This window comes from Apodemus sylvaticus, chromosome 15 (assembly GCF_947179515.1).
Source record: "Apodemus sylvaticus chromosome 15, mApoSyl1.1, whole genome shotgun sequence".
Lineage (NCBI taxonomy): Eukaryota > Metazoa > Chordata > Mammalia > Rodentia > Muridae > Apodemus > Apodemus sylvaticus.
This window is the reverse complement of record NC_067486.1, coordinates 83,035,042-83,058,854: the sequence shown is the minus strand read 5'-3', so window position 1 is coordinate 83,058,854 and position 23,813 is coordinate 83,035,042. Positions and strand designations below refer to the sequence as shown.

The window sequence follows — 23,813 nt, the reverse complement described above, 5'->3', positions numbered from 1 at the left end:
GCGCTATAGTTCAACATTGCATACATAGGTCACCTGAAATTGCTGTTGTCATAAATATAATTTGGATAATAAGTTGATAAATTTGTTTATATGTTGTTTTGTCTCATTTTTTTTTTCACCACCTTCACCATGGGGCAGACTTTCCTATAGTAAAATAAGATTCTGTCCTAAAGTAAGGAATTTTGCCAAAATAGAAAATGAAAAGTGAAGACACCCAGCACTGCCTGACTCCTGGTCAGAGGTTTCAGTGTTTTGTTTTCTGGGTGTTTTGGTTTGGTGTTTGGCATCTTTGTTTTTAAGACAAGGTCTTTTTGTGTAGTTCAGGCTGTCCTGGGACTTGCTATGTAGACCAGACCAGCCTTGAACTCTGCCTTCTGAGTGCTGTTATTAAAGTCTTATGCCACCACACCAGGCCAACTTTGTGTGTGTGTGTGTAAGTGTAATCTGTGTAAGTGGTGTAATCTGTGTAAGTGCAAGGCATGCATGGGCCAGGAAAAAAAACTCTGGAGTTGATTCCCTTTTTCTGTGGGTTTCAGGGACTGAACTATAGGCACCAGCAAAGTAAGACTTTTACCCTCCGAGCCATCTTACTGCTCGGAGATTTCAACTTTAAACAGGTGTATGCCCAAGACATGGTTAGGAAAGGGGGACTTGCAGGCATGAGGACCTGAGCTTAGTTTTCAGAACCCTTCTGAAAAAGGACTGGGTGGAGCAGCATGTGGTGCGCATAGTTGCGACGCTCACTGGGAGAAGGTGAATTCCAGGAGTTCACTGGCCGACAAGCTTACTTGCCAAGTTCCAGGCCCATGAGGGAGGAGGGTGGACAGCCCTAAATTGTCTCTGACTTCCATATGCATATGCACATATATAATAGCCATGAAAGACAGGAAGTGCTGGGAGTGAGGAAGTATGGCTTATCTGAGGAGTTCTGTGAACAGTGGGAGGGACCTGGGGCCATGGGTGCTAGGCTTATGAGACCCACAATGAAAAGGTAGGGCTTGTAGCAGCAGGCACTCTTTTTTTTTTAAAGATTTATTTATTTATTATATGTAAGTACACTGTAGCTATCTTCAGACACTCCAGAAGAGGGAGTCAAATCTTGTTACAGATGTTTGTGAGCCACCTGTGGTTGCTGGGGTTTGAACTCAGGTGGGTGCTGTTAACTGCTGAGCCATCTCTTCAGCCCCAGCAGGCACTCTTATGTTACAGACCGAAGTCTGCTGCGGGAAAACCAGGATTCTTTGGTCCAGGAAGACACAGGTCCGGTGGAAAGTGACAAACTAACATGACCACAGAGGTAGTTTGAAATCTGAATGTATTTTTTGGGTATCTCCCAAAGTCCAGTTAAGTTAACATCTCAAATTAAGCATCACATAACATCTGTAAACGGCTAGCTAGGCTTTCTCAGTCAATACAGGGTGTTTACCCAGAGTCCAGGGCCCATGCAGCTAAACTGCGTCTTCATCTTGGTCTCGATGTCGCGCCGGCCCAGGAGCTGAAGGATGATTCCTGTGCCTAGCCTCCTGGCGAAAATGGCAGCATTGTAGAGCTTGGGAAGCTGCCTGACTCGTGCTGTCTTTCAAGAGTCCTTCTGCCTAGTCTGCCTGTTGCATTTTTCTCTGTGCCATGCCCAGGGCCACTGAAAGGCCCCCACGATCAGTTCCCTGTAGTCCCTAGCTTCAGCCCAGGGCCACTCTAGGCCCCGGGAGATCAGCTGGATCAGCGCCAGCCTCTAGCCCTCAGCCTAAAATGAACTAACTCATTCCTCTGAGTCTCTAAGTAGAAAAAAAATCTAATGCCTCTCTGAGACTCAATTGAGTCTTCGTGAGTATTAAGTATAAACTGTATCCTGAATCACACCGGGATAAGCTAAGAAGGTTGTTTTTCTCAAGGGCTCCCTGCATGAGGCCTGCAACACAAAAGGCCTTCCCTTGCTAGTCAGGTGGGCCTGAGATAGCCTGTCTGCAAGCAAAATCAAGAGTTAAAGACGGAACTGGATTAATATGTGGGGGAAGGTAGTTATGGAACTAGGTACCGACTCAAATGTAAATTCTTTCTACCTTGCCCTATATTCATTTGTATGGCAAGGACCTAGTAAGATTTTTCAGATGTAAATATCCTTAGTCTGGGCCCATTGTTTGGAATATACCTGCCCTGAAAGGCAGTGACTAGGAAACCAAAAAAAAAAAAAAAAAAAAAACTTGTGACTGGAATTTCTGGAATGCATAGATGGTTGGAGAAAAGCAAAGCAAAGCAGAATTTTTTGGCTACAAGATGGCTTCTTACATATCTATAATTGCTTGGTTATACCAGGTCCCGGCCATCAGAATTGCCAATTGAGATTTTCAGCTTCTGAATGTAAGAGAGAGTTCCCTTCTTCCCAGGAGACATTTTCTCGCCTTTGCCTGTAAAATATTTTACAGGCCTTACTGGGCCACCACGGCACTCTGATAAGCAGCAGCTTGTCTTGGCTTCAGGTCTCTGCTTCTTCTCCTGTGTGTAACTAAGGGACCAGAAAGTCCTTTGGAGCAGGGTGCCTCACAGGTAAAGGTAGCAGCAAAGCAAACACAGTAGCAACAAATACCTTATTCAGAAGATTATTTGCTTTATTTGGGGTTTGGCTTTGACTGCAGTTTTAGTTTTATGAGACAGGGTCTCACTGGGTAGCCCAGGCTGAAAGGACTTTCAGCACCAAGATGAAAGGGCTTAAAAGGGGAGAGTATAGGGGGTTAGGTGAGTGTGGCTAGGTGGCGTGGGGGAAGGTGTCCAGGCGGGCCCTTGCCTGGGCACCTCTGCCCCTGAGGGACCACACACACACATACATGGTATAGAATAGAGTTTATTCAGGGTAGGGGATGGGAGTTAGTGGTAGAGAGAGGGAGGGGGGGGCCGGCCACGACCACGTGGAGGGGGGAAGAGCCCCAGGGGCAGAGAGGTGAGAAAGTGTGGGAGAGCGGAGAGCAAAGAGGGAGAGGAGGAGCAAGTAGCCCCTCTTATAGTGGGCCAGATCTCTGGGGCAGGGCATACCTGGCTATTGCCAGGTAGGTGTGGGGTGGAGCTTAGACAAAACCCCAACACAGGCTAGTCTCCTCTCTCTCTCTCTCTCTCTCTCTCTCTCTCTCTCTCTCTCTCTCTCTCTCTCTCTCTCTCTCTCTCTCTCTCTCCCTCCCTCCCTCCCTCCCTCCCTCCTCTCTTTCTTTCTCTTTTTTTGAATCAGGGTTTTTCTGTGTAGCCCTGGCTGTCCTGGAACTCACTATGTAGCCCAGGGTGGCCTCAAAGTCACAGAGATCCTGTCCCTGCCTCCTGAGTGTTGGAATTAAAGGCGTGCACCACCATTGCTTGGCTTGGTCTCAGATGTTCTGTATCCTGCCTCAGTCTCTGGAGTGCTAGGATCATAGGCATACATCACTACATTTGGCTTGTTTTCCTTTTTGGAGATGGCTGACGTCTGATTTTTGGAGTGTCGGGGCTGCTGGACAAGCACTGGCTGTGAGCTAGATGCCCATCAACACAGCAGATACTTTCAGAGCTTTGGAGGCTGGGCGTCTGGGTGGAGGTGGCAGCATGCTGTGCACCCTCTGCAAACTCCAGGCGCACCTCAACTGCTGCAAGACTCCAACATACATGCTCCTATCTGCATGTGTCTGTATCACCATTCCTTTTATATAAGTCACAGCTATCCAATAGCAGGCAGATATCAGAGTTCAAGGCCAGCCTGGTCTACAGAGTAAGTTCTAGGACAGCCAAGGCTACACAGAGAAATTGTCTAGAAAAAAGTAAAATAAAAATAAACAAGTCACAAGATTTGAATAGCAAAGAAGGACTTCAGGTTATTGTCATTACCTCTACAAAGACCATCTCCAGACAGTCTTACTCTTAAAGACTGGGATAAGGATTTCCCTTTTGGGAGGACAAAGCTCAGTCTGTAAGAGAAGCTGCACTTTTGGGTCACCCCTTCCACAGGAGGCCCCTGAGAAGCTCCAGGCAGACTGGGGGCAGAGGACTCTATGACCAGGGTTCAGGAAGCTTTCCCTGGCTGCCCAGCAGGACAGACACAGACTAGACATCTCAGGGGCTCCCATGAGAGAGGAACCCAGTATAGAACAAGGGTGCAGGACCTACAGCCTGTGGGGCTCAGCCAATGTGACCCTCAGGATCTCTTTCTTCTTAGGCCTCGGTAATATGCTTTGTCACCCCTTCAACCTTCATTTGAACCAAGCAGTATTTCTCTTGGACCCCAGAGGAGGATGGTAGTGACAGGAGAAGTAATGTCAGACTCTTGCTCTTCCCGAGAGGGACCAGCAACTAATCACATTCTGTCTGGAATATCCAGCTCAGAATCATCCCAGCTCACTACTCCAAAATACCAAGACAGGTGGCTGAAAAGGTACAGGGAGCCTGAGCTGTGGGGCTTGTAGCTGGTGAGGCAGGGGCATGGTTCCCAAGGTTCGAGTTAAAGACACACCCTGACCTCTCTACTTCACCCAATCCCACGGTTCTCTCGATCTCTCTTCTTCTAGGGCCTCCTTATGAACTAAAGGACCCAAGGGACTCTTGAATCCCTGGTGGGGTGGCAGCTCACTCTGTAGTCACAAATAGGTGCTCTCACACCCAGGCTCTGCCTAAGGACAGACAGGCAGATAGATGACTTGACCTGCAAGCATTCATCTGTGCTCCAGAGCTTATGTAAAAATAAAGATTCTCAAACAGGCATCTGACCCACCATGATAGTTCCAGTTCTGACTGTTGCCTCCACACAAAGGAAGAAAACTACTCTGAAATACTCTTAACTTGTAGTGATATATATATATATATCCAGTTATGTGAATGTTTTGGTTTAAATTCCAGATGTGGGATAAAAGGCTATTTCACATCAGGTGATTGTGATTTGCCTCATGCACTAGCAGGCATGACTTTTGCCAGTTATAGATAGTTTAATTCTGAGAACTCCGGAGAGGGAACAAGTGAGAAGCCCCAGAGAGGGCTTGAGGAGGCTGCTGCTCCTGGTTGCTGATGTTGCTGTTTGATAAGTTGGAAATATCCTAACAATGAAAACTGGACTTGACCCAGCATTTGAGCTGGGCTTTCGAATCTCTGCTTTAATCATTTGTTCTTAATAGAACAATATAGCTTCCTGCTTTCACCCGGGAACCACTGCTAGACACCACCGGGATTTCTTGATCCCAGCAGGCCACCTGCTGACAGTGGAAACTCCAGATCACTTCCCGGAACCGGGAGTCTGGGAGGAGGGGCTTGCCCAAGCTGTTATATCGCCTAACCTCCATTAAACTTTGGCCTCCATTGGCAAATGTCGCCCTGGCCCTCATTTCTTTTCGCCGCTTCCCCATCTATCCCTCAGCTTCTGTTCCAGGAACACAGATAGCAGTAGCTGCTGGCAGCTACAGAATGCAACAAGTAGTAAGTTGAAAGAGGTCCATGCCCCCCTCTCCTCTCTAACCATCTTTCTCTCATCTACTGTTGGGAGGTTGAAAGGGATAAGGGTACAATAAGGATGGAAGGGAGTAAAAGATTTAAGAACCCAATAAAATAGTTTTTATAAAAAGCCAGCACTCATTACACCCTCAAAGTTTTATTATGAACTGCACATTCAAGTTCACATTCCTATGGTGTACAGCTTATAACAAGGGCAATGGGAGATGGCATGGACTGGTTCAGCCACTTGTTAAGATGGTCTTGCTCAGAACCCACAATCCTGGGCAAATAGGGGTCTAGGAGATACCTGGGTCCACACTACAGGACTGAGAAAATGCACACAGAGTCCTTGTACATGCAGAACCACTGAACACACATGAACACAAACAAATACAGGACCTCCAGTTTCTTTAAAAAGGTCTGCTTTTGTTACCTGTCCAGGGATGAGACCCGCTGGTTAGCCGTGTGAAGTGAGAGGCTTCTCATCTGTCCTGCGCATCTGTCAGGTGCACACAGTGGTGGTGGGGTTGAGCACAGGATGTGCATTCACACATGGCATACCCAGGCCTGATTCAGACCTAGCATTTAACTCTGTCGTCCTTGGTACAAAGAGAAACCCTGAGCTGAGTATGAGGACACAGATCAGAATGCCCTGGTCTTAGGGATGCTGGCTGAGCCACAGACATGCAGGTTCCTGTCCATGCCGGCCCTTGAGGAACAGCATCCGAGGAACCTGGCAGGGGCTAACTCTGCAGTGTGAACTCATAGGTGTTGGTCTCCCAGCGGGAGGTGTCTTTGTCCAGCATGCTTCGTTCAGTGAAGGTCACATGGCCATCTGCATCCACAAGGATGATGGTGTTGGTTCTGAAAGAAAGCATCCTTTAGCCCCAGCCTCACCTTTCAGAGACATGACTGGGACTAGACTGAGGCAGGAAGGGTACCCATCACACCCAGGGCCTGAGCTAGCCACTCAGCACTGACATCAGGTGGGCTGTTTAAATACTAGCCTCAACATTGAGGACATGAGGAGTTCATCACAGGCATCTGGGCCCCTGGCCAGCACATACTGGGAGAGTCCTACTACTGCTCTCTAAAACTCTTCAGCTTGGCCTGACCTGTTTCTATAGCAAGACCCACTTCACAGGCTGGGTGATAGTAGCACATTTCTTTAATCTCAGCATTCAGGAGGCAGAGCTGGTGGTGAATCTCTGAGTTGGAGGCCAGTCTAGTCTACATAGCAAGTTCCAGGATGGCTAAGTCTACACAGAGAAACTCTCTCTCGGAAAACCAAAAAGAAAAAAAGTACCATTTTACCACATTCCTTACATTCTCAATCTAAGCCCACCGGCAGTAGACCAGGCTCCCAGATACCTGGCCAAGAACAAGAAGTTAAGCTCTCAACTACTTGGGATACATGATCTGCTTACCTACCTAGAGATCTCCAGTATCTCCCTCCTCCTCCCTCCCAGGCTGAGTCAGCTGGCTCACTCCCTTCTTCCTTCTACCCCTCTAGAAGGCTCTCATGCGTGAGCTCCTGTCCTTCTGACGGGGGAGCACACATGCAAGACCAGCTCACAGCTGCAATCCAGCACAGAAATCACAGGCTCTGGAAAATCAGTGCCAGGGCATCTGCCAACCAGTATCTACCAGCAGAACCATTCCAAATGCCACGCCTTGCTTCTTTGAACAGATGAGGCAGCCAGAAGCCCCACCTAGGACACAATGACAGCTTCAGGAGGCCAGAGCTCTGACCCACCTGACCTATGCATGGGCACGTTACCTACAGGATCTGATCAACCCACACTTAAGTCTGAAGAGAGAGTGGAATGTGCTGAATCTGGGGCGGTGTCTGGCCATGGCCAGCTGTGTTGTAGGGGACACCTAATGGGAAGTGAATGTGCGCCCAGGAGTCCCAGCCCTGATCACCTGGTGCCGTAGGTGGCACAGCGGACACACACAGCTGCATACTTGCTCAGAATTGGCTGTACATACTCCTGGCCCTGGTCCTCAATGGCTGGGTCTGGCAGCTGTCTAGAAGAATAGAGGGTCAGAGAAGCTGTTAGTCCCTGCTGCCTGTCTGTGGCTTATGTATATGGGGCCCCCTACATGCCATGCTAGCTGCTGAGCCTCCCGAGGAGCCCTGTGGGGAGAGGAACCTTCCTGCTTGGCTCCCTCTGTTTTGTCCCTCCCACTCCAACACGAAGCCTAGGCACCCAGAAGGCACACACACCCTATTGTGTCTTAATGGTACCTTGTGGGCATCTGTCCATACACAGGAGCCCCCTGAAACCCTGAAACTCACCAACCAGCATAGCTTGGACCATGACTATAGTTATCAATAAGAAAAGCTAGAGCCATAATTGGTCTGCCCAAGTGACTGAGGACCATGTGGGCAAAAGGCCGAGCAAAGCCCGGCACAGCCCCACAAGAGGCAATCTGATGCTGAGGCTGGAGAATGATGCTACGGTTCAAGGGCCACAGCATGGGGGAGGGAGTACACAAGGGTCAAGGCGGTCCTCACCCTGTGGAGGATGGCAGCATGGTGGGTGGTGGGGCTCCTCAGAGAGTGGTCAAGCCCCGATAAGAAGGGGAAGATGGCACGGGGCTGTGAAGGGACAGATGCCAGCATGGATGACTAAGGCCCAAGGGCCCAGAGTCTGAGGGTGCCCCATGAAGAAGGCCATGGACATAGAAGAGGGTGTGTGTGTTGGGGGGGGGCGGGTTGTTCCTTCCAGGGACAGCTGTGTCTTTGCTTACTGCTTAGCTCCAAGGTCACTGGAGACAGGACATAGCAAACAATGTCAAACCCTAGGCCTGTTCTGACTGGCTTCTGGATTCTTTGTCTCTTCTACCTAAGGTTTGCTGAGCAGCTAGAACCTTCTAGAACACTGGCCCTCCTTGTAAAGAGGGAGGCCAGATCTCAGAGAATACCAAGTCTCCCAGAGCACAGGTCCCTGGCTACACCATCTCTTATCATCCAGGGCCCACTGGAAACCATGATGGCTTCTGCAGGAGGAATAGGTTTGAGTTCTAAGGATGCGGAGGAGCATGCCAGGTAAGGCATTCCTACAGCTGATGAGCCAATCTGCTTGCCTTCACAGGCACTGAAGGCAGCAGAGCCCGCCTTCTTCCCTGTTCTGGACCAGTGTGGCTCCCCAGAGGGTCTTGCTAACTTACGCCTCCTCATTGTTGAGGACATCTAGGAGCTGGGAGACAAGGACATCCTTAGGGAGAGCCTCACTCTGCTCCACTGCTTCCGTGAAGAGTTGTTTGCCAAAGCACAGCTTCTTCCAGGGCGTCTCCAGCAGGGCATTGCTGAGCCCATAGGTTCCTATAGGAAGAAGGTCAGCCTGGCCATGCAGAGGCCACGGTGGCCGGGGCAGATGGCTCACAGTCAAGCATTCCAAACAAGGCACCAGTAGAAGCCAATTCTGATTAAGACCACTCTGGCTCTGCCGGAGCCCCCAAGGCAAAGCTGTCAGCCCTAATGGCACTGCTTTTTCTTTCTAGACTAGTTTGGAAGACTACTCCATAACGGAGCTGGAAGATTCACAAAGAATGGAGTTGGACCTGACTTCATACCCTATGCAAAAATTACCTCAAAGCTGGCAGGATGCTCAGTGAGTGAAGGCACCTGCCAGCCTGATGGCCTGAGCTCAAGCTCTGGGACTACACGGTGGCAGGAAGAACTGACTCCTGCAAGTATGTCCTCTGACCTCCACATGCAAACCGAGGCATGGGCACACAGGCATGTATATGCACATACACATGCACAACAAAGAAATGTTTGAGGCGGGGCTGGAGAGATGGCTCAGGCCAGGTGTTGGTGGCACATGCCTTTAATCCCAGCACTTGGGAGGCAGAGGCAGGCGGATTTCTGAGTTGGAGGCCAGCCTGGTCTACAGAGTGAGTTCCAGGACAGCCAGGGCTACACAGAGAAACCCTGTCTCAAAAAAAAAAAAAAAAAAAAAAAAAAAAAAAAAAAAAGAGATGGCTCAGTAGTTAAGAGCACTGACTGCTCTTCTGAAGGTCCTGAGTTCAAATCCCAGCAACCACATGGTGGCTCACAACCATTTGTAATGAGATCACACCTCTTCTGGTGTGTCTGAAGATAACTACAGTGTACTTAGATATAACAATAAATTAATCTTTTTAAAAAAAAGCAAAAAGAAAGAAAGAAAGAAAGAAACAAAGAAACAAAGAAACAAAGAAAGAGAGAGAAAGAAAAAGTTTGGGGCAAGTTTGTTTACATGAAACCTAACTCCAGGATCAAATGTGGTGGCATGTATCTATAATCCCAGAACTCAGGAGGCTGAGGCAAGATTTGGCAGGTTTGAGGTCAGCCCACATAGCAAGCTTCGGGTCAGCCTGGGCTGAGTGAGCCTGTATCCCAGTGTGAGTGCATGTGCTAGTGCATGCACACGCACGCAGACAGTAAGCACATTTGTAAATGAAAAACCTTTATGACCCAGTGAGCAATGGTTTATTAGGTAAGACAGCATAAGCATATCAACTAGATAAATGGATCTTCATAAAAATTTAAAGTTATGCACTTAAAAAATATGCCAAAGAAGTTAAATAAAACACAAAATGGGAAAGAATTTCTGTAAGCTAGATATCTGATGAGATTTGTAGATTATAGAAGAAACTTTTACAAGACTAAAAGAGAACAGAATTTTCAGATAGACAGATCACACGTGTCATTCCAGCATTCAGAAGGAGGCAGTGGGAGAGTCTTAAGCTCACTGTCATCCTTGGATACACTGAGTAGTCTGAGTAGCCTGGGACACATGAGCCCCCAGCCCCTCTCTGCAGAGGGGGAGAGGCAGTGGTGATGATGTTGAAGGCAGGGAGCACTGCCCCGCCCCGCCCGCAAGCCAGAGGCCTCCGCCTTGACTCACAGCACCTCAGGTTAGGAGGTGCTGATAACAGCCTGGGGATGATACAGTGTATGCTCAGCATGTTTAAAGGCCTGGGCTCCATCTCTAGAACTCTCTCCCCCTAAAGAGAGAACAGCAGGTCTTGGTGGGAGCTCAGGAAACAGGAACCTTTGCAAACTGCTGGCAGGAGTGTAAAATGGTGCGGATGCTTTGGCAAACCATGTGGGAGTTCCTCAGAGGCTTGAATGGACAGGGACGAGGTATGGGCCAGTGGGATGGCTCTGGGGTAAAGGCACTTGAAAACATCAAGGCAGCCGGGCGGCGGTGGCGCACACCTGTGATCCCAGCACTTGGGAGGCAGAGGCAGGCGGATTTCTGAGTTCAAGGACAGCCTGGTCTACAGAGTGAGTTCCAGGACAGCCAGGGCTACACAGAGAAACCCTGTCTCGAAACCAACCAACCAACCAAACAAACAAAAATCCAAAAAATATCAAGGCAAGTGAGCCAAATTGGAGTTCAGCTTCCTCTACCACACGGCTGCTTCCATCCCCCCAAAAATGTCCAGAATGCATAAACCCCACTAGACAGGAAATGAACAGCAGCAGGTGCACATGGATCTGGGGATTTTTGGTGGATGATAAGAAAAAAACATTTGGAATTACTGGAGCTCTCTATGTAAACCAGACTGGCCTCTAACTCACAGAAATCCACCTGCCTCTGCCTGAGTGCTGGGATTAAAGATGTGTACACCATGCCCAGCTCACCATCTGTTCTTTATTTTATCAATTTATTTGGTTTATTAAGATAGAGTCTCAGTATGTAACCTTGGCTGGCCTGGAACTCAATGTATAAACCAGGTTGGCCTGGAATTCATAGAGGATCATTTGCCTCTGCCTCCATGAGTGCTGAGACTTAAGGGTGTGCACCAACACACCCAGTGTCACATCTGTTAATGGAGTCCATTCTGTTCTCAAACTCTGATCCCTCTGCTTCAGCCGTCTGAGTACCGCCACTCTCAGCTTACAGGAAACACCCTTCCTGCCGGCCGCCCCCCACCTTCCTTCTTTCCTTCCTTCCTTTCTTAAGAAAGAGGCTTGTCATGGAGACTTGGCTGGCTTTGAACTTGTGTCATTCTGTAACACAGACTGGCTTGGTACTCACTATGCAGTCAGTACTGAGTTAGAATTCAGGGCAACTGGCCTGCGTAAGAGCAGAGGTCTGCGTGTTTACTGAGAGTGTTTAGTAGGTCTAAGAGAGCAGGTTCAAGTCCCAACACTAGGAAAGGGAAGTGGATAAAGATCAAGTAGGGACAAGCCCAGAAATAACTCATGATGTAGATGGGAAGATGTTGTACTAGAAAATAAGCTCCTGTCAGGGAGTCTTCCGCTCTGAGAACAGCAGGCCTCATGCCCCAGCTTCCAGCTGCTTTCCCAGAGGCCTCTGGGCCACTTGAGGTTGGGCTGGTATGAGGTGGACTCCTGGGATACAAATCCCCTTCAATGGATCTGTAGACCCCAAGAAACTGAAAAAAAGGGGGGGCTCTGCGGCAAAGTGTGGCAATACCTGGCTAAAGATGAGCCCAAATGACTGCCTACACTTGTGACTTCAAGTCAGGCACCAGCTGGCTTTGGGGGTGCTACTGGGCCTGCTCTGGGGCTTGCACAAGAAGGGGAGCACATACAGCACCAAGGGCACCGAGGGTACCACAGCCAGAGTGCCAACAATAGCAGAGAGCCCCTTGTGAGCTGTGTAGGAGAGCTAGTGGGATAGACTAGAATCTATGCTTTGGTGTGGGCTGCCTGTTCTAGGATCTCACCAGCGCACGACATCCTGGCCTGGACATAACCCAGCAAATGGGGGTTGGGGGAGCGCTGGAGCCCCTTGGCCCACCTGGGGCTCAAATATCCCCAGACAGTCATGAAAAGCTGGAAATCAGTGTTGCTGTGAACCAGTGTGAGGAATTCTGGTATGCAGCCAGCCAGGAGCACAGGCTCTACCATTATCCCTGGAACTAGTAACACAGGCAGGGTAGGACTATACAGCTTTCCTGGAGACGCCTCATTGCTTCTCACTGGGCAGCAGTGACACGTGTCCTGCAACCTTAGGAACCTGTGCCACCTGCCTAAGAAAGGCTTCACGACTCGGATTTGAGGAAACTATTACAAATGAAAACTGTCACACAGAGGTGGGATATAGATGCTGTTGAGGACACTGACTCTTTCCCTAGGGGTAGGGATACTTGATAGGAGCCAATGGCTCAGCTGTAGGCACCCAAGTCAGTGCCCAAGGCCCACAGACCCAAGATGTTACCAGCAAGGGCTGTCCACAGGCTGTGAATAGAGAAAGCAGCTGGCCCCAGGTCAGATCACCAGGTGCTGTGCTGGACTCCAATAATGCTGTTTCCCAGGGGTCTTGCTCAATCTTATGACGTAGTATTCCCAACATAGGAGCAGTCCCCACCATCTGGACACCAAAGCAGGCTCACCTGGTGTCAAGACAATAGGCTCAGGCTCCCCCCTGTTTCCATAGTAGCAAACAACATCTCCTTTTGCTGTGCTGTGAACAGAAGCCAAAAACCAGAGAAAGTCAGCTGGGAGTCATATAAGCACCCTCTGTTCCCAGCCCTGCCTCTAGCCTGGGCTGGTGACTAGCACAAAGACAATGGCCTACTTTAGCCCAGCTCAGGACCTGGAAGGCTAGGCCAGAGACACCAGGCACGGTCCAGCCTTACAGGTACACTTCTGGCTCACTATGGAGCCAGTAAGGAAGAGCAGAAAGTTCCCCATACTTCTGTAAATAGTCTAAGGCTTGGATATGTTGTGATAACTGCACCTTGGTGGTCTGAATGTGCTAGGTCCAGGGAAAGGCACTATTAAGAGGTGTGGCCTTGTTGGAGGAAGCCTGTCTCTGTGGGGATGGGATCTTGTCCTGAGGCTACCATTCCCCTAATCTGTTTAGCTCCTTGAAGAGAGGATTTAGCTCTATCGCACTTCCGGGTGCCCCTTTAACACTTGAACCATACATTTTGTATTTTTTTTCTCAATTTGATCAAAATGCTCTTCATGAGAGAAAACCAGAGGACAAAGTCTATCTAAATTTGGTTAAGACTTCCTTTGTCAATACAATTAATCTAATAGGGAATGGAACCAGCCCAAGGGAATAAAGTTTTTTTGCTGCTGAATTGTGCTACAGTCAACAAGGCAGAAAAGAGTTGGAGATCTGAAGAGTGTTTTGACATCAGACATGGAGATGCAGAGTTTGGAGTTTGCACAGCTAGCTTTTGTCCAGTATTTCCTCACTATGACATTTTGGAATGGCAATGTATATTCTGTGATGTTGGAGGTATGTGATCTGATTTTTTAAAATTTTGATTTTGTAGGAAATTGTAGTTAAGAGATTGCATGAATCTCAGAAGAGCCTTGAACTTCAGACTGTTAACACTGTTGAGCCTGCTATAGACTATGGGACTTTGGAAGGTGGACTGAATGTATTTTGCATTATGCTGTGGGTAGGTGTGGCCCCCAGAGACTCGGGTGTCTGAACAAGCCTTTGGGGCCAAGGATAAGCTGAACCTTAGAAGTGAGTCTGAAATTCCTTCCAAATGGATGACCCTGGGCGTAGTGGCTTTGGTTCCTGAGAGCGCTCCTCTTGGCCCGCAGGGACCCAGGCATGGCTGCCTCCAGACGCAGCAGCCCTTTCCTTACCTTCTTCTTCACCTCAGCCCTTGAAACTTTCTTAAGATGTTTAGCGAATACATTTTGGAGATAATGCTTGTGTGTGTGGGGGGGGGGGGGGGAAGGTTGTTCTGTTTGTTTTTTTTTTTAATTTATTTTTTGTGTAAGGACCCACGGTATTGAGCACTTATGTCAGGGTTCCTGCCATCCTTGCCATGGACAAGGGACAGGCCAGTGCGGGGACAACTATGACCAGGACAAATCTCCATTGTAGGTCTTGGTTTCTTTTTGTTGTTTTTGTTGTTGTTTTTAAAGATTTGTTGTTATTTTTGATTGTGTGTGTATATGGATACCTGTAGATGCCAGACACTAGAATCCCCGGAGCTAGAGCTGCAGGAGCCATTTGACATGGGTGCTGGGAACTGAACTCTAGTCCTCTGCAAACACTGTATGCAGTCGGAGCCACTGAGCCATCTCTGCAGCCCTAGGACTTAGTTGCTTGTTTTGAGACAAGGTCTCACTGTTTGGCCCTAGCTGGCCTGCAACTCTTTATGGAGACCAACTATCTTTGAATCCACTGAGATCTGCTTGTCTCTGAGTCTGAGTGCTGGAATCAAAGGTGTACTTCATCAAGCCCAGCTTAGAACCTTGGCTTATCAGTACCAGACTGATATCCTGCAGCCTCAGTCATGGCAACAGCAGCCTGACTTGCGGGACTGCTCTTTAGCTGTCCTCTGACCCTGCAGGGGCTACAGCAAGGAAGGCTATTCAGATTTCCAGAGGCCCAACTGCAGAAGGCACTGTGTGTCTGCTCAGTGGACCTGGCTTCCACTGTTTGACATGGCTACTGAAGTCCTGTGTGCATCACAGCCATACTCTAATTCCTCGGGGCCAGATCAAACACGCATGGAACTACTCTGGAGAACGCATACACAGCCCCATGTTTGGAGAGGAGGGCAAGCAGGGGTTTATGGCCTCTAAGAACCCCAACGTGGGACGGGATGGCACCATGCCATTCCAGCTCCCACTGCTTCCTGTGCCCACTGCACCTCATTCAGCTTCCACACTGAGCCAATCTCCCCATGTAGTCCAGGAATGACACAGGGCACAGCATACACAATGGATGTTCAAGACACACTGAGCCTCATCTACGGACCCACCCCAACCCTCTGGTAGGAGGCAGCTTGGGACTGACATCTGTGTAGCTTGTGTTCCTACAGCCATATCACCAACGTGAGAACCACCTGGGCGTCCGTGGGTCTAGTGAGAACACACTGCCTGTCACAAAGCATCCCCACAAGATGGATGATGCCCAGCTGCAGTCACCCCAAGCCAGAGGCTCTTCAGGCTCAGCGTCACAGTTCTCGCTGTAGGGAGTCAGTGCTCTTTATATTGTCAGTCAGCGATCTGAGGCAGCTTAGGCCCTTAGATGCTTGCCAACTACCCCTTAATTGAAGCCTGGGAAAGGGAACCAAGCTGACTGGGCACTGCAGAGAAGTGTTAAAGCCCTAGTTACCAGAGCAAACCCACCTCAGGTCGGCTGCTATGAGGTTAAAGCCGTTGTACAGGTGGCCCTCTGTCGACACCTTCTTCAGGTAGGACAGGCTGTCCATGTCACTGGTCAGAAAGTGAGATACAAGTTCACCTGTAGGCAGGGCACACATATCAATGGCCAAGACAGCAGACCCAAACTCCTGCTCCAGGGAAGACTGAAGTAGGGCCTCTGGGGAGGACCTAGGAAGAGGGGTTCCACTGGGACTGGACTCCAACATCTGGAGTCAGCCATACTTTGATAACTGGATTATTATGCAGAATGCTTTTAAAAATACTTTCTAGGCCTGGGTGGTGGTGGTGGGGCAAGAGGCAGATCTCAATAGTAAGACCCTTGTCTAGCTTGCTCGATGCCCCTGGGTTCAATCTCAACATGGTGGAATAAACAGATAAATGTAAGAAAATAATGTTTGAGCCGGGCGGTGGTGGTGCACGCCTGTAATCCCAGCACTCTGGGAGGCAGAGGCAAGCGGATTTCTGAGTTCAAGGCTAGCCTGGTCTGCTGAGTGAGTTCCAGGACAGCCAGGGCTATACAGAGAAACCCTGTCTCGAAAAAACCAAATCCAAAAAAAACCAAAAAGATAGATAAACAAATAAATAAATAAATAATGTTTGCCCACTCTGCCTCTATGTGGAAATACAGCATTAAGAAAGATGAAACTCGCCGGGCGGTAGTAGTGCATGCCTATAGTCCCAGCACTCTGGGAGGCAGAGGCAGGCAGATTTCTGAGTTCAAGGCCAGCCTGGTCTACAGAGTGAGTTCCAGGACAGCCAGGGCTACACAGAGAAACCTTGTCTCAAAAAAACCAAATCCAAAAAACAAAGAAAGAAAGAAAGAAAGAAAGAAAGAAAGAAAGAAAGAAAGAAAGAAAGAAAGAAAGAAAGATGAAATTCAGGGAAGGAGAAACGGTTCAGTGGATGAGGACTGGCTGCTCTTCCAGAGGTCCTGAGTTCGATTCTCAGCACTATGGTGACTCACAAAGGTCTATAATGGGATCCAATGCCTTTGAATGCAGGCATATATGTACTCATATACATAAAATATACACATAAATAATTTCCTTTTTTTAAAGATTTATTTATTTGCTTTATGTCTGTGAATACACTGTTACTCTCTTCAGACACACCAGAAGAGGGCATCAGATTCCATTACAGATGGTTGTGAGTCGTCACCATGTGGTTGCTGGGAGTTGAACTCATGGCCTTTGGAAGAACAGTCGGTGTTCTTAACCACAGAGCCATCTCTCCAGCCTATAAATAAATCTCATTTAAAAATAAAAAGAAAACTGAAACTCAACAGGCAGGGGACAATGATACAGTGGTCAGGGATAAGCCTGAAGGGCAATGCCTGGTATAATCAATACTTGACCATCTCTTCTTCCTATCACTGTTGTGAGAGGCATGGAGGGTGTGGAGACCCCAGTAGAAACCCTGGCAGGGCACCCTTCTTCCTTCCCCACTGTACCAAGGTCTGGGCACTTCCATTGCTCTGCCAGTCCTGCCTAAGCTCCTCCCCATGTGTCTTGGCTTGATCCCACAGATCGCGTACCTCTACCGCGGGCGTCTGGCTCTTGCCGGGGCTGTAGGTAGTTGGTGAGCGCCCCCAGCTTCCCACGCGTGCTGATGCCCAGCCATGTTCCTCCTGCCTTGCCTTCCTCCAAGTCGAGTCCTACAGCAGATGACAACGTTACCAGTAGCCAAGTGCCTGTGACGGGCCCCGCTGGAGCCCTCTTGCGCAGTCCTCCAGAGGCATGTTCCACAGCTCTGCCAGGACACACAGCTCTCACAGGGTAGATGCTGCTGCCACTAGGCCCCGCGCTGGGTTGTCCAGGCCCAATGAGCCACAGGAGAGGAGCTGGGCAGTATGGCTCAGGGATGTGTATGTGTGAGAGAGACCTTAGACAACAGGAGGTGTCCCAGCCAGACAACTAGGCCACTGTGCTAAAAAGTCTGGAGGACCGACTGTACTTGTTCACTCTTTCACTGTTATTTGAGTAAAGGTCTACCGAAGCTCAGGCTGGTCTGGAATTTGCCTAGTTGAGGTTGCCCTTGAACACCTGATTCTTCTGCTTTAACCTAAGTGATGAGATTACCGGTGTATACCACCTGTGCCTGATTTCTGAGATGCACACAGGCATGCACTCTACCAACTGAGTTACAGGCCGAGCCCTATTTTGTTTTTGTGAGTCGGGGTCTCATGAGATAGCCCAGGAAAGCCTCAACCTGAACCTAAGGGTGACATTCCTGTCTCAGACTCCAAGGCTTTGTAATTACTGGGTTATATCACCATGCTTGGCTTAGAAAATTAATTTTTTTTAAAGATTTATTTATTTATTATAAGTAAGTACACCGTAGCTGTCTTCAGACACCCCAGAAGAGGGCGTCAGATCCCATTACGGATGCTTGTGAGCCATCATGTGGTTGCTGGGATTTGAACTCAGGACCTTCGGAAGAGCAGTCAGTGCTCTTAACCGCTGAGCCATCTCTCCAGTCCCCAGAAAATTAAATTTTAAAGTACCATTTAAAACAGTACTTAAAATACTTAGAACCTTGAACTCTTAGGCTCAAAAGATCAGGTGTGACCACTGTGCTCAGCTCACAAGGACAGAGACAGACTGTAGCACTGGCACCTACACACACAATTCAGTGACATGAGTCCTGAGCAAACACCCCCCATTCCCCCCACCCCGTGTATGCTCAGCTGATTTCAGTAAATAGTCACTAGAGGGATAGATCTCAACCCTTAACTCACACCAGGCACAAAAGTTGATTTCAGAGCTAGGAAGAGTTAATGATGTGCAAGGATGAGGACCTGTTTGATTTCCAGACCTGTCTAAGATTCAGGATGAGGTGGTGCAGGCAGGGAAAGGCTGAACATAGGACACTGATGCGACAGTCTAGACTAATGGGTGAGCTTCAGGCCAATGAGACTTTGTCTGTTCTGAAGTTGTCCTTTGGTTCCATGTACTCTTGTACACACATATACATGCAATAAAAATTAATCTGAGACAAAAGTCAGACTGTCAACTTAGAGCTTTAATAGAAAATGTTATGGCCTAGGGGAGGGACAGGGTTCTTGAACAAGACAAAGAAGAAACCAAAAAGATATATTTGTTAAAAATAGTGCACTGCTCACCAAAAAGTACTAAGGAAACTACTTGGCAGCTCATTTATCCATCAAGAGACTCATATCCGGAATTCATAAAAACAAAAACAAAACCCTACAAATCAACAATTGAAAAATGAATGGAGCCAGGCGGTTGACAGATGCCTTTAATCCCAGCACTCGGGAGGCAGAGGCAGGCGGATTTCTGAGTTCGAGGCCAGCCTGGTCTACAGAGTGAGTCCAGGACAGTCAGAATCAGAGCTGCAGATCGGTCAGAATCACAGTGAGACCGAGGTGGCCTGGCACGATGATCATTGGTAATGGCGCTTGCTGCCGAGCCTGATGTTTGACTCCCGAGGCAGAAGTGAGAGTGTGCATGTGCACCCCTCCCAACTACGCTAAATGAATAAAGTGAAAGCAAGGAACTTGGCTGTGGTGGCACACGCCTGCCCAGAACTCAGGAAGCACAGGCAGGGAGGGCTACAAAGAGAATTCATGGATGGATGGATGGATGGATGGATGGATGGATGGATGGATGGATGGAAAAATGTACAGAGCCATATGGGGTGACATGCAACCTGGTAGGAACTTGACCTTGATAAAGGTGAAGTTTCTCTCCCAGCCTTTGTAGAGCAGGGATTCGGGTGTTAGCCAGGATCCTGCTTCACCTAGGGTGGAGCGCTCAGAGTACAGGTGAAATTCTTTGTTCCTCCAGGTCTTAATTCCTGAATTAAGCAGGTGACCTGCCCAGCTGCCAGAGCAGTGAAGCCAACGACCAACGAACAGCCAGACCAGTTCCCCTGAACACCCCCTGGGGTTTGGGGGGAGAGACTCCCCCAAACCCTTAAATTGTCAGACCCCCATTAAACTTTGGGCCTCGATCAGCAACTGTAGTCCTGGCCTTTCGTTCTTTTTGCTAGCGCCCCCCCCCCCTCCCGTCCCATCTATCCCCAGCTTCTCTTCCAGGGACCCAGTTCACTGTAGCTGCGGGCAGTTACAGAAAAAAGGTAGGAAGGGTCAACAAAGCACAAAGGCGACTGGTAAGATAAAAATGTATCCCAATGGGGCTGGGGAGATGGCTCAGAGGTTAGGAGCACTGACTGTTCTTCCAGAGATCCTGAGTTCAATTCCCAGCAGCCACAAGGTGAGTCACAGCCATCTGTAACTGATCTGATGCCTTCTTCCTATGTGTCTGAACCAGCGTCAGACATCAGAGAAATAAAACAGTGCTGAAGGTCCAGGGTGACCACCAGAGACTAAGGTGACCAGAGTCCATGGAACAGTAGAGCAAAGAGACCAGACCTTTCAGGAGATTTACTGACTGTGACAAAGCAAAAGAACCATTTGGGGGACAACTCTCTCCCAGGGAGGGAGTGCCGCCTGCTCCCAGAGCCAGACTGGAAAACCCATTAAGCCCTGGGGCTCTGGGTGAGTACCACGGTAGGCTGGGGCAGGACACCCTCAGGAATCACAAACACTTAGCTCTAGTGGGGCTGGCTACTCCCCTCCCTAACAGGCTTTAAAGCAAAGAGCCAACTGTCTCCTAACAAGTGGCCCACAACTAAAAAAGTTAATGATAGCGATAATATTTCTAAGAACACAAGAGAGATGCTTGATTCTGGGGCTGGCCAAGTCCCCCAAAGCCATTCATGGCTACTTATGCATTCAGCATCTGCATGTGGAAGCAAGGCCATTACTAGCCCTATTTGGTGGATGCCACCTCACAAAATGAGTGGCTCACAGTAAAGGGCTGCTCACCAGGTGCCAAGACACACTTACCACTGAGGATCTCACTGTCGGTCCCCCAGAAGTCTGCCAACTTGGACGGCCTGTGGTAGGATTCATCTCTGTTGGCTGCCAAGATGAGCCTGGGAGAAGACATACAAGGGAAGTCATGTGCTAGGGACCGACCTGCGTGCGCTCCACCGTGGAGCTGCAGCCTCTCCTGTTTAACATCAAATCTACAGCAGCAGCAAGGTGAATTAGAACCCCACCCCACCGAGTCCTTGTGGTACGTCTCAGGGGCTGTAGGCCGCATCTGGGCCCCTGCTCAGGAGACAGGCAGGTGCTGGGAGGAGAGGAAAGAAAGTACGAGGCAGGACAGAAAGAAAATTTAGGAGACCTGGGAAGGGGAAGGGTTGAAGTGTCCCTCAAACTCAGCTGAGAATTCTAGTATTTACTGTTAAGATTGCTTACAATCTTTAGGTGTGAGGAGAAGCACCTAAGGAGATGTTCAACATCCTTAGTCATTATGAAAATGCAAATCAAAACGACCCTGAGATTTCACCTCATACCAGTCAGAATGGCTAAGATCAAAAACTCAGGAGAAAACAGGGGGCTGGAGAGATGGCTCAGTGGTTAAGAGCACTGACTGCTCTTTCAAAGGTCCTGAGTCCAAATCCCAGCAACCACATGGTGGCTCACAACCACCTGTAACGGGATCTGACGCCCTCTTCTGGTGCATCCGAAGACAGCTACAGTGTACTTACATATAAATAAATCTTTAAAAAGAAAAGAAAAGCAAAGAAAACAGGTGCTGGAGAGGATGTAGAGAAAGAGGAACACTCCTCCACTGCTGGTGGGGTTGCAAACTGGTACAACCACTCTGGAAATCAGTCTGGCGGTTCCTCAGAAAACTGGGAATGATACTTCCAGAGGACCCCACTATACCACTCCTGGGCATATACCCAGAGGATCCCCCAGCATGTAATAAGGATACATGCTCCACTATATTCATAGCAGCCCTATTTATAATAGCCAGAAGCTGGAAAGAACCCAGCTGTCCCTCAATGGAGGAATGGATACAGAAAATGTGGTATATATACACAATGGAGTACTGTTCAGCCATTAAAAACAATGAATTCATGAAATTCTTAGACAAATGGATGGAACTGGAGAATATCATCTTAAGTGAGGTAACCCAATCACAAAAAAAAAAAAAAAAACCACTCGTGGTATGCACTCACTGATAAGCGGATATTAGCCTAGAAGCTTGGAATACCCAAGGCACAATTCACATATCAAATAAAGCCAAGAAGAAGGAAGGAGAGGCCCCCAGTCCTGGAAAGGCTCAGTGCAGCAGTGTAGGGCAATACCAGAACAGGGAAGTGGGAAGGGGTGGATTGGGGAACAAGGGGAGGGAAGAGGGCTTATGGGACTTTCGAGAGGGGGGCATCCAGGAAAGGGGAAATAATTTGAAATGTAAATAAAGAATATATCGAATAAAATTAAAAAAAAAAAAAAGATTGCCTACACTGAGCAGGTACCTGAGGACTGGAGTTCAATTCCCAGAACACATATCAGGAAGCTCACGGCTGCCTGTAACCCCAGCTCCAGGGCATCCCACACACCAGGTATCGTGGGCACCTGTACTTTTGTGCACATATCCATAAAAATATAAACAATTTAAAATAAAAATTGATCTTTTTAAAAAATTGGCTAAAGACAATATTCCTTTTACATAGATTTTTGTTTTCAAATAAGAATGTCAGATTAGCAACGAACTGTGTATAAGGCCTGAGAGCTTACATCCATGAGCATGGTCTTAGCACTTCACCCAGACGTTAATGAAGTTTGCTGAAAATCTCACAAACAACATTAAAATAGATTTTACTCCCTGTGACCCACGTGACCTTTCCCTTAGCAGCTATTCTGACCCAGTGCCCCGGGAGCCACGCATGAGCTCTAGAACTCTGGGACATTCCTTCAGGAGGCATGGGATCCATGTTCCTTCACGTGGCACAGTACCCTACGCCTTTGAGATGTACCTTTAGAAGGACCAGACTCTCACACACTGTGAAGACACTGAAGGGTGACTCTCTGGGAAAGACCACGCCTTTGGGTGTGTCTTATCTCAGACCTGAGTGTCTCTATCAACCTCTGTGTCAAAAACCTAGGTTAAAATCTCTCCTCAATAAACCTCAACTTTGCTTCATACTGAGTCACTCTGAAAATCTTTCCCCAGTGGTGAAGTCAAGCCGTGTTTAGGTCCCAGCACTAGAGAGGCAGAGGCTGAGGGGCAGACGCAGGCAGATCTTGAGTTTCAGGCCAGACAGGGCTACCCAGTGAAACTGTCATCTAAATTAAAAAAAAAAAAAAAAAAAAAAAAAAAAAAAAAAAAAAAAAAGACCCACACTGTCACCTTTTCTACCTTACCTGAGTGACTGTCTCAGGCTGCTACAGGAGGCGGCGTGGAAGCACGGAGCTGTATCTCTGATGGCCACTGGCAGGTTTCTGTGACTCAGCTTGAGGAGACAGATCTACTAGGTCTTGTGGACAGCCTCATTCCATGTCATACCCCCAAACTGTCAGCCCAGTAAGGATTCTTCATGGTCTTACCAAGCATGCAGGGGCCAGGCAATTCGTGGCTGCAAACCCCAGCAACCACATGGCGGCTCACAACCATCTGTAATGAGATCTAACGCCCTCTTCTGGTGTGTCTGAAGACAGCTACTGTGTACTCACATATGATAAGCAGAGTCCCACCCTAGGTGCCCAGCTACTCGTTCTGAACTGTCCACGGGCAGACGTTGTCATATCTAGGCTTCATCTGCGTGCAGCCCAAGGAGGCCAGCACAAGAACTGGACTTACAGGTGGTTGTGACCCTCCGTGCGGGTGCTGAGACTCAAACCCGAGTGCTCTGGGAGAGCAGCCCCTGCTCTTAGCTGCTGAGTCATCTCTCCAGGCCCTCAACTACGTATTTTTAACCAAGAAATATGTTTGCTAATTCCTCAAGTACACTAGCTGCTGGGTTATTTTTATCACCGGTTGAACTGCCGATGGCTTGCAGAGATTCTCTAATTTAGGGGTGACTAAGAGAGGGAAGCACCCACATCAAGTGCTAAACGAGAGCAGAAACAACTCCCTCAGCTAACACATGGAGGGACTGTAGTGCCCACGAAGGTTGTCTATGCTCTGAGTCCAAGTTCCTAGCAGCCATGTGACTGTCTGTAACCCCAGTCCTTGGAGCAAGCTGACTGGATTCAACTGAGAGACCCTGTCTCAATGAAGACAGCAGAGAGCAATGGAAGACGGCTTGCGACAGGAGCCTCAGGCCTCCGCATGCATGTGCACAAACACATGCACACATGTGCATATATAAGCACACAAGTACACCTACAGACATACAGACACACCACATGCTCATGAAAAACTAACATTTCCCCCAG

The 23,813-nt window shown here is 48.6% G+C and overlaps 1 protein-coding gene across 5 annotated transcripts in view; it reads right to left on the bottom strand.

The window, feature by feature from the left end:
* Positions 1-5,574: 5,574 nt before the first annotated feature.
* Positions 5,575-23,813, bottom strand: part of Tango2 (transport and golgi organization 2 homolog) — a 49,514-nt gene continuing 31,275 nt past the window's right edge. For 4 of the 5 annotated variants that reach the window (XM_052158173.1, XM_052158169.1, XM_052158171.1 and 1 more), the window contains 7 exons: positions 20,424-20,512; positions 17,088-17,207; positions 15,518-15,632; positions 12,799-12,869; positions 8,611-8,764; positions 7,360-7,464; positions 5,575-6,297 (listed from right to left, as the gene is read on the bottom strand). In XM_052158173.1, coding sequence (XP_052014133.1) covers positions 6,177-6,297; positions 7,360-7,464; positions 8,611-8,764; positions 12,799-12,869; positions 15,518-15,632; positions 17,088-17,207; positions 20,424-20,512 — 775 coding nt within the window. In that variant the 3' untranslated portion in view covers positions 5,575-6,176. The remainder of the gene's footprint in view (positions 6,298-7,359; positions 7,465-8,610; positions 8,765-12,798; positions 12,870-15,517; positions 15,633-17,087; positions 17,208-20,423; positions 20,513-23,813) is intronic. The other variant, XM_052158174.1, reaches the window with a different exon arrangement.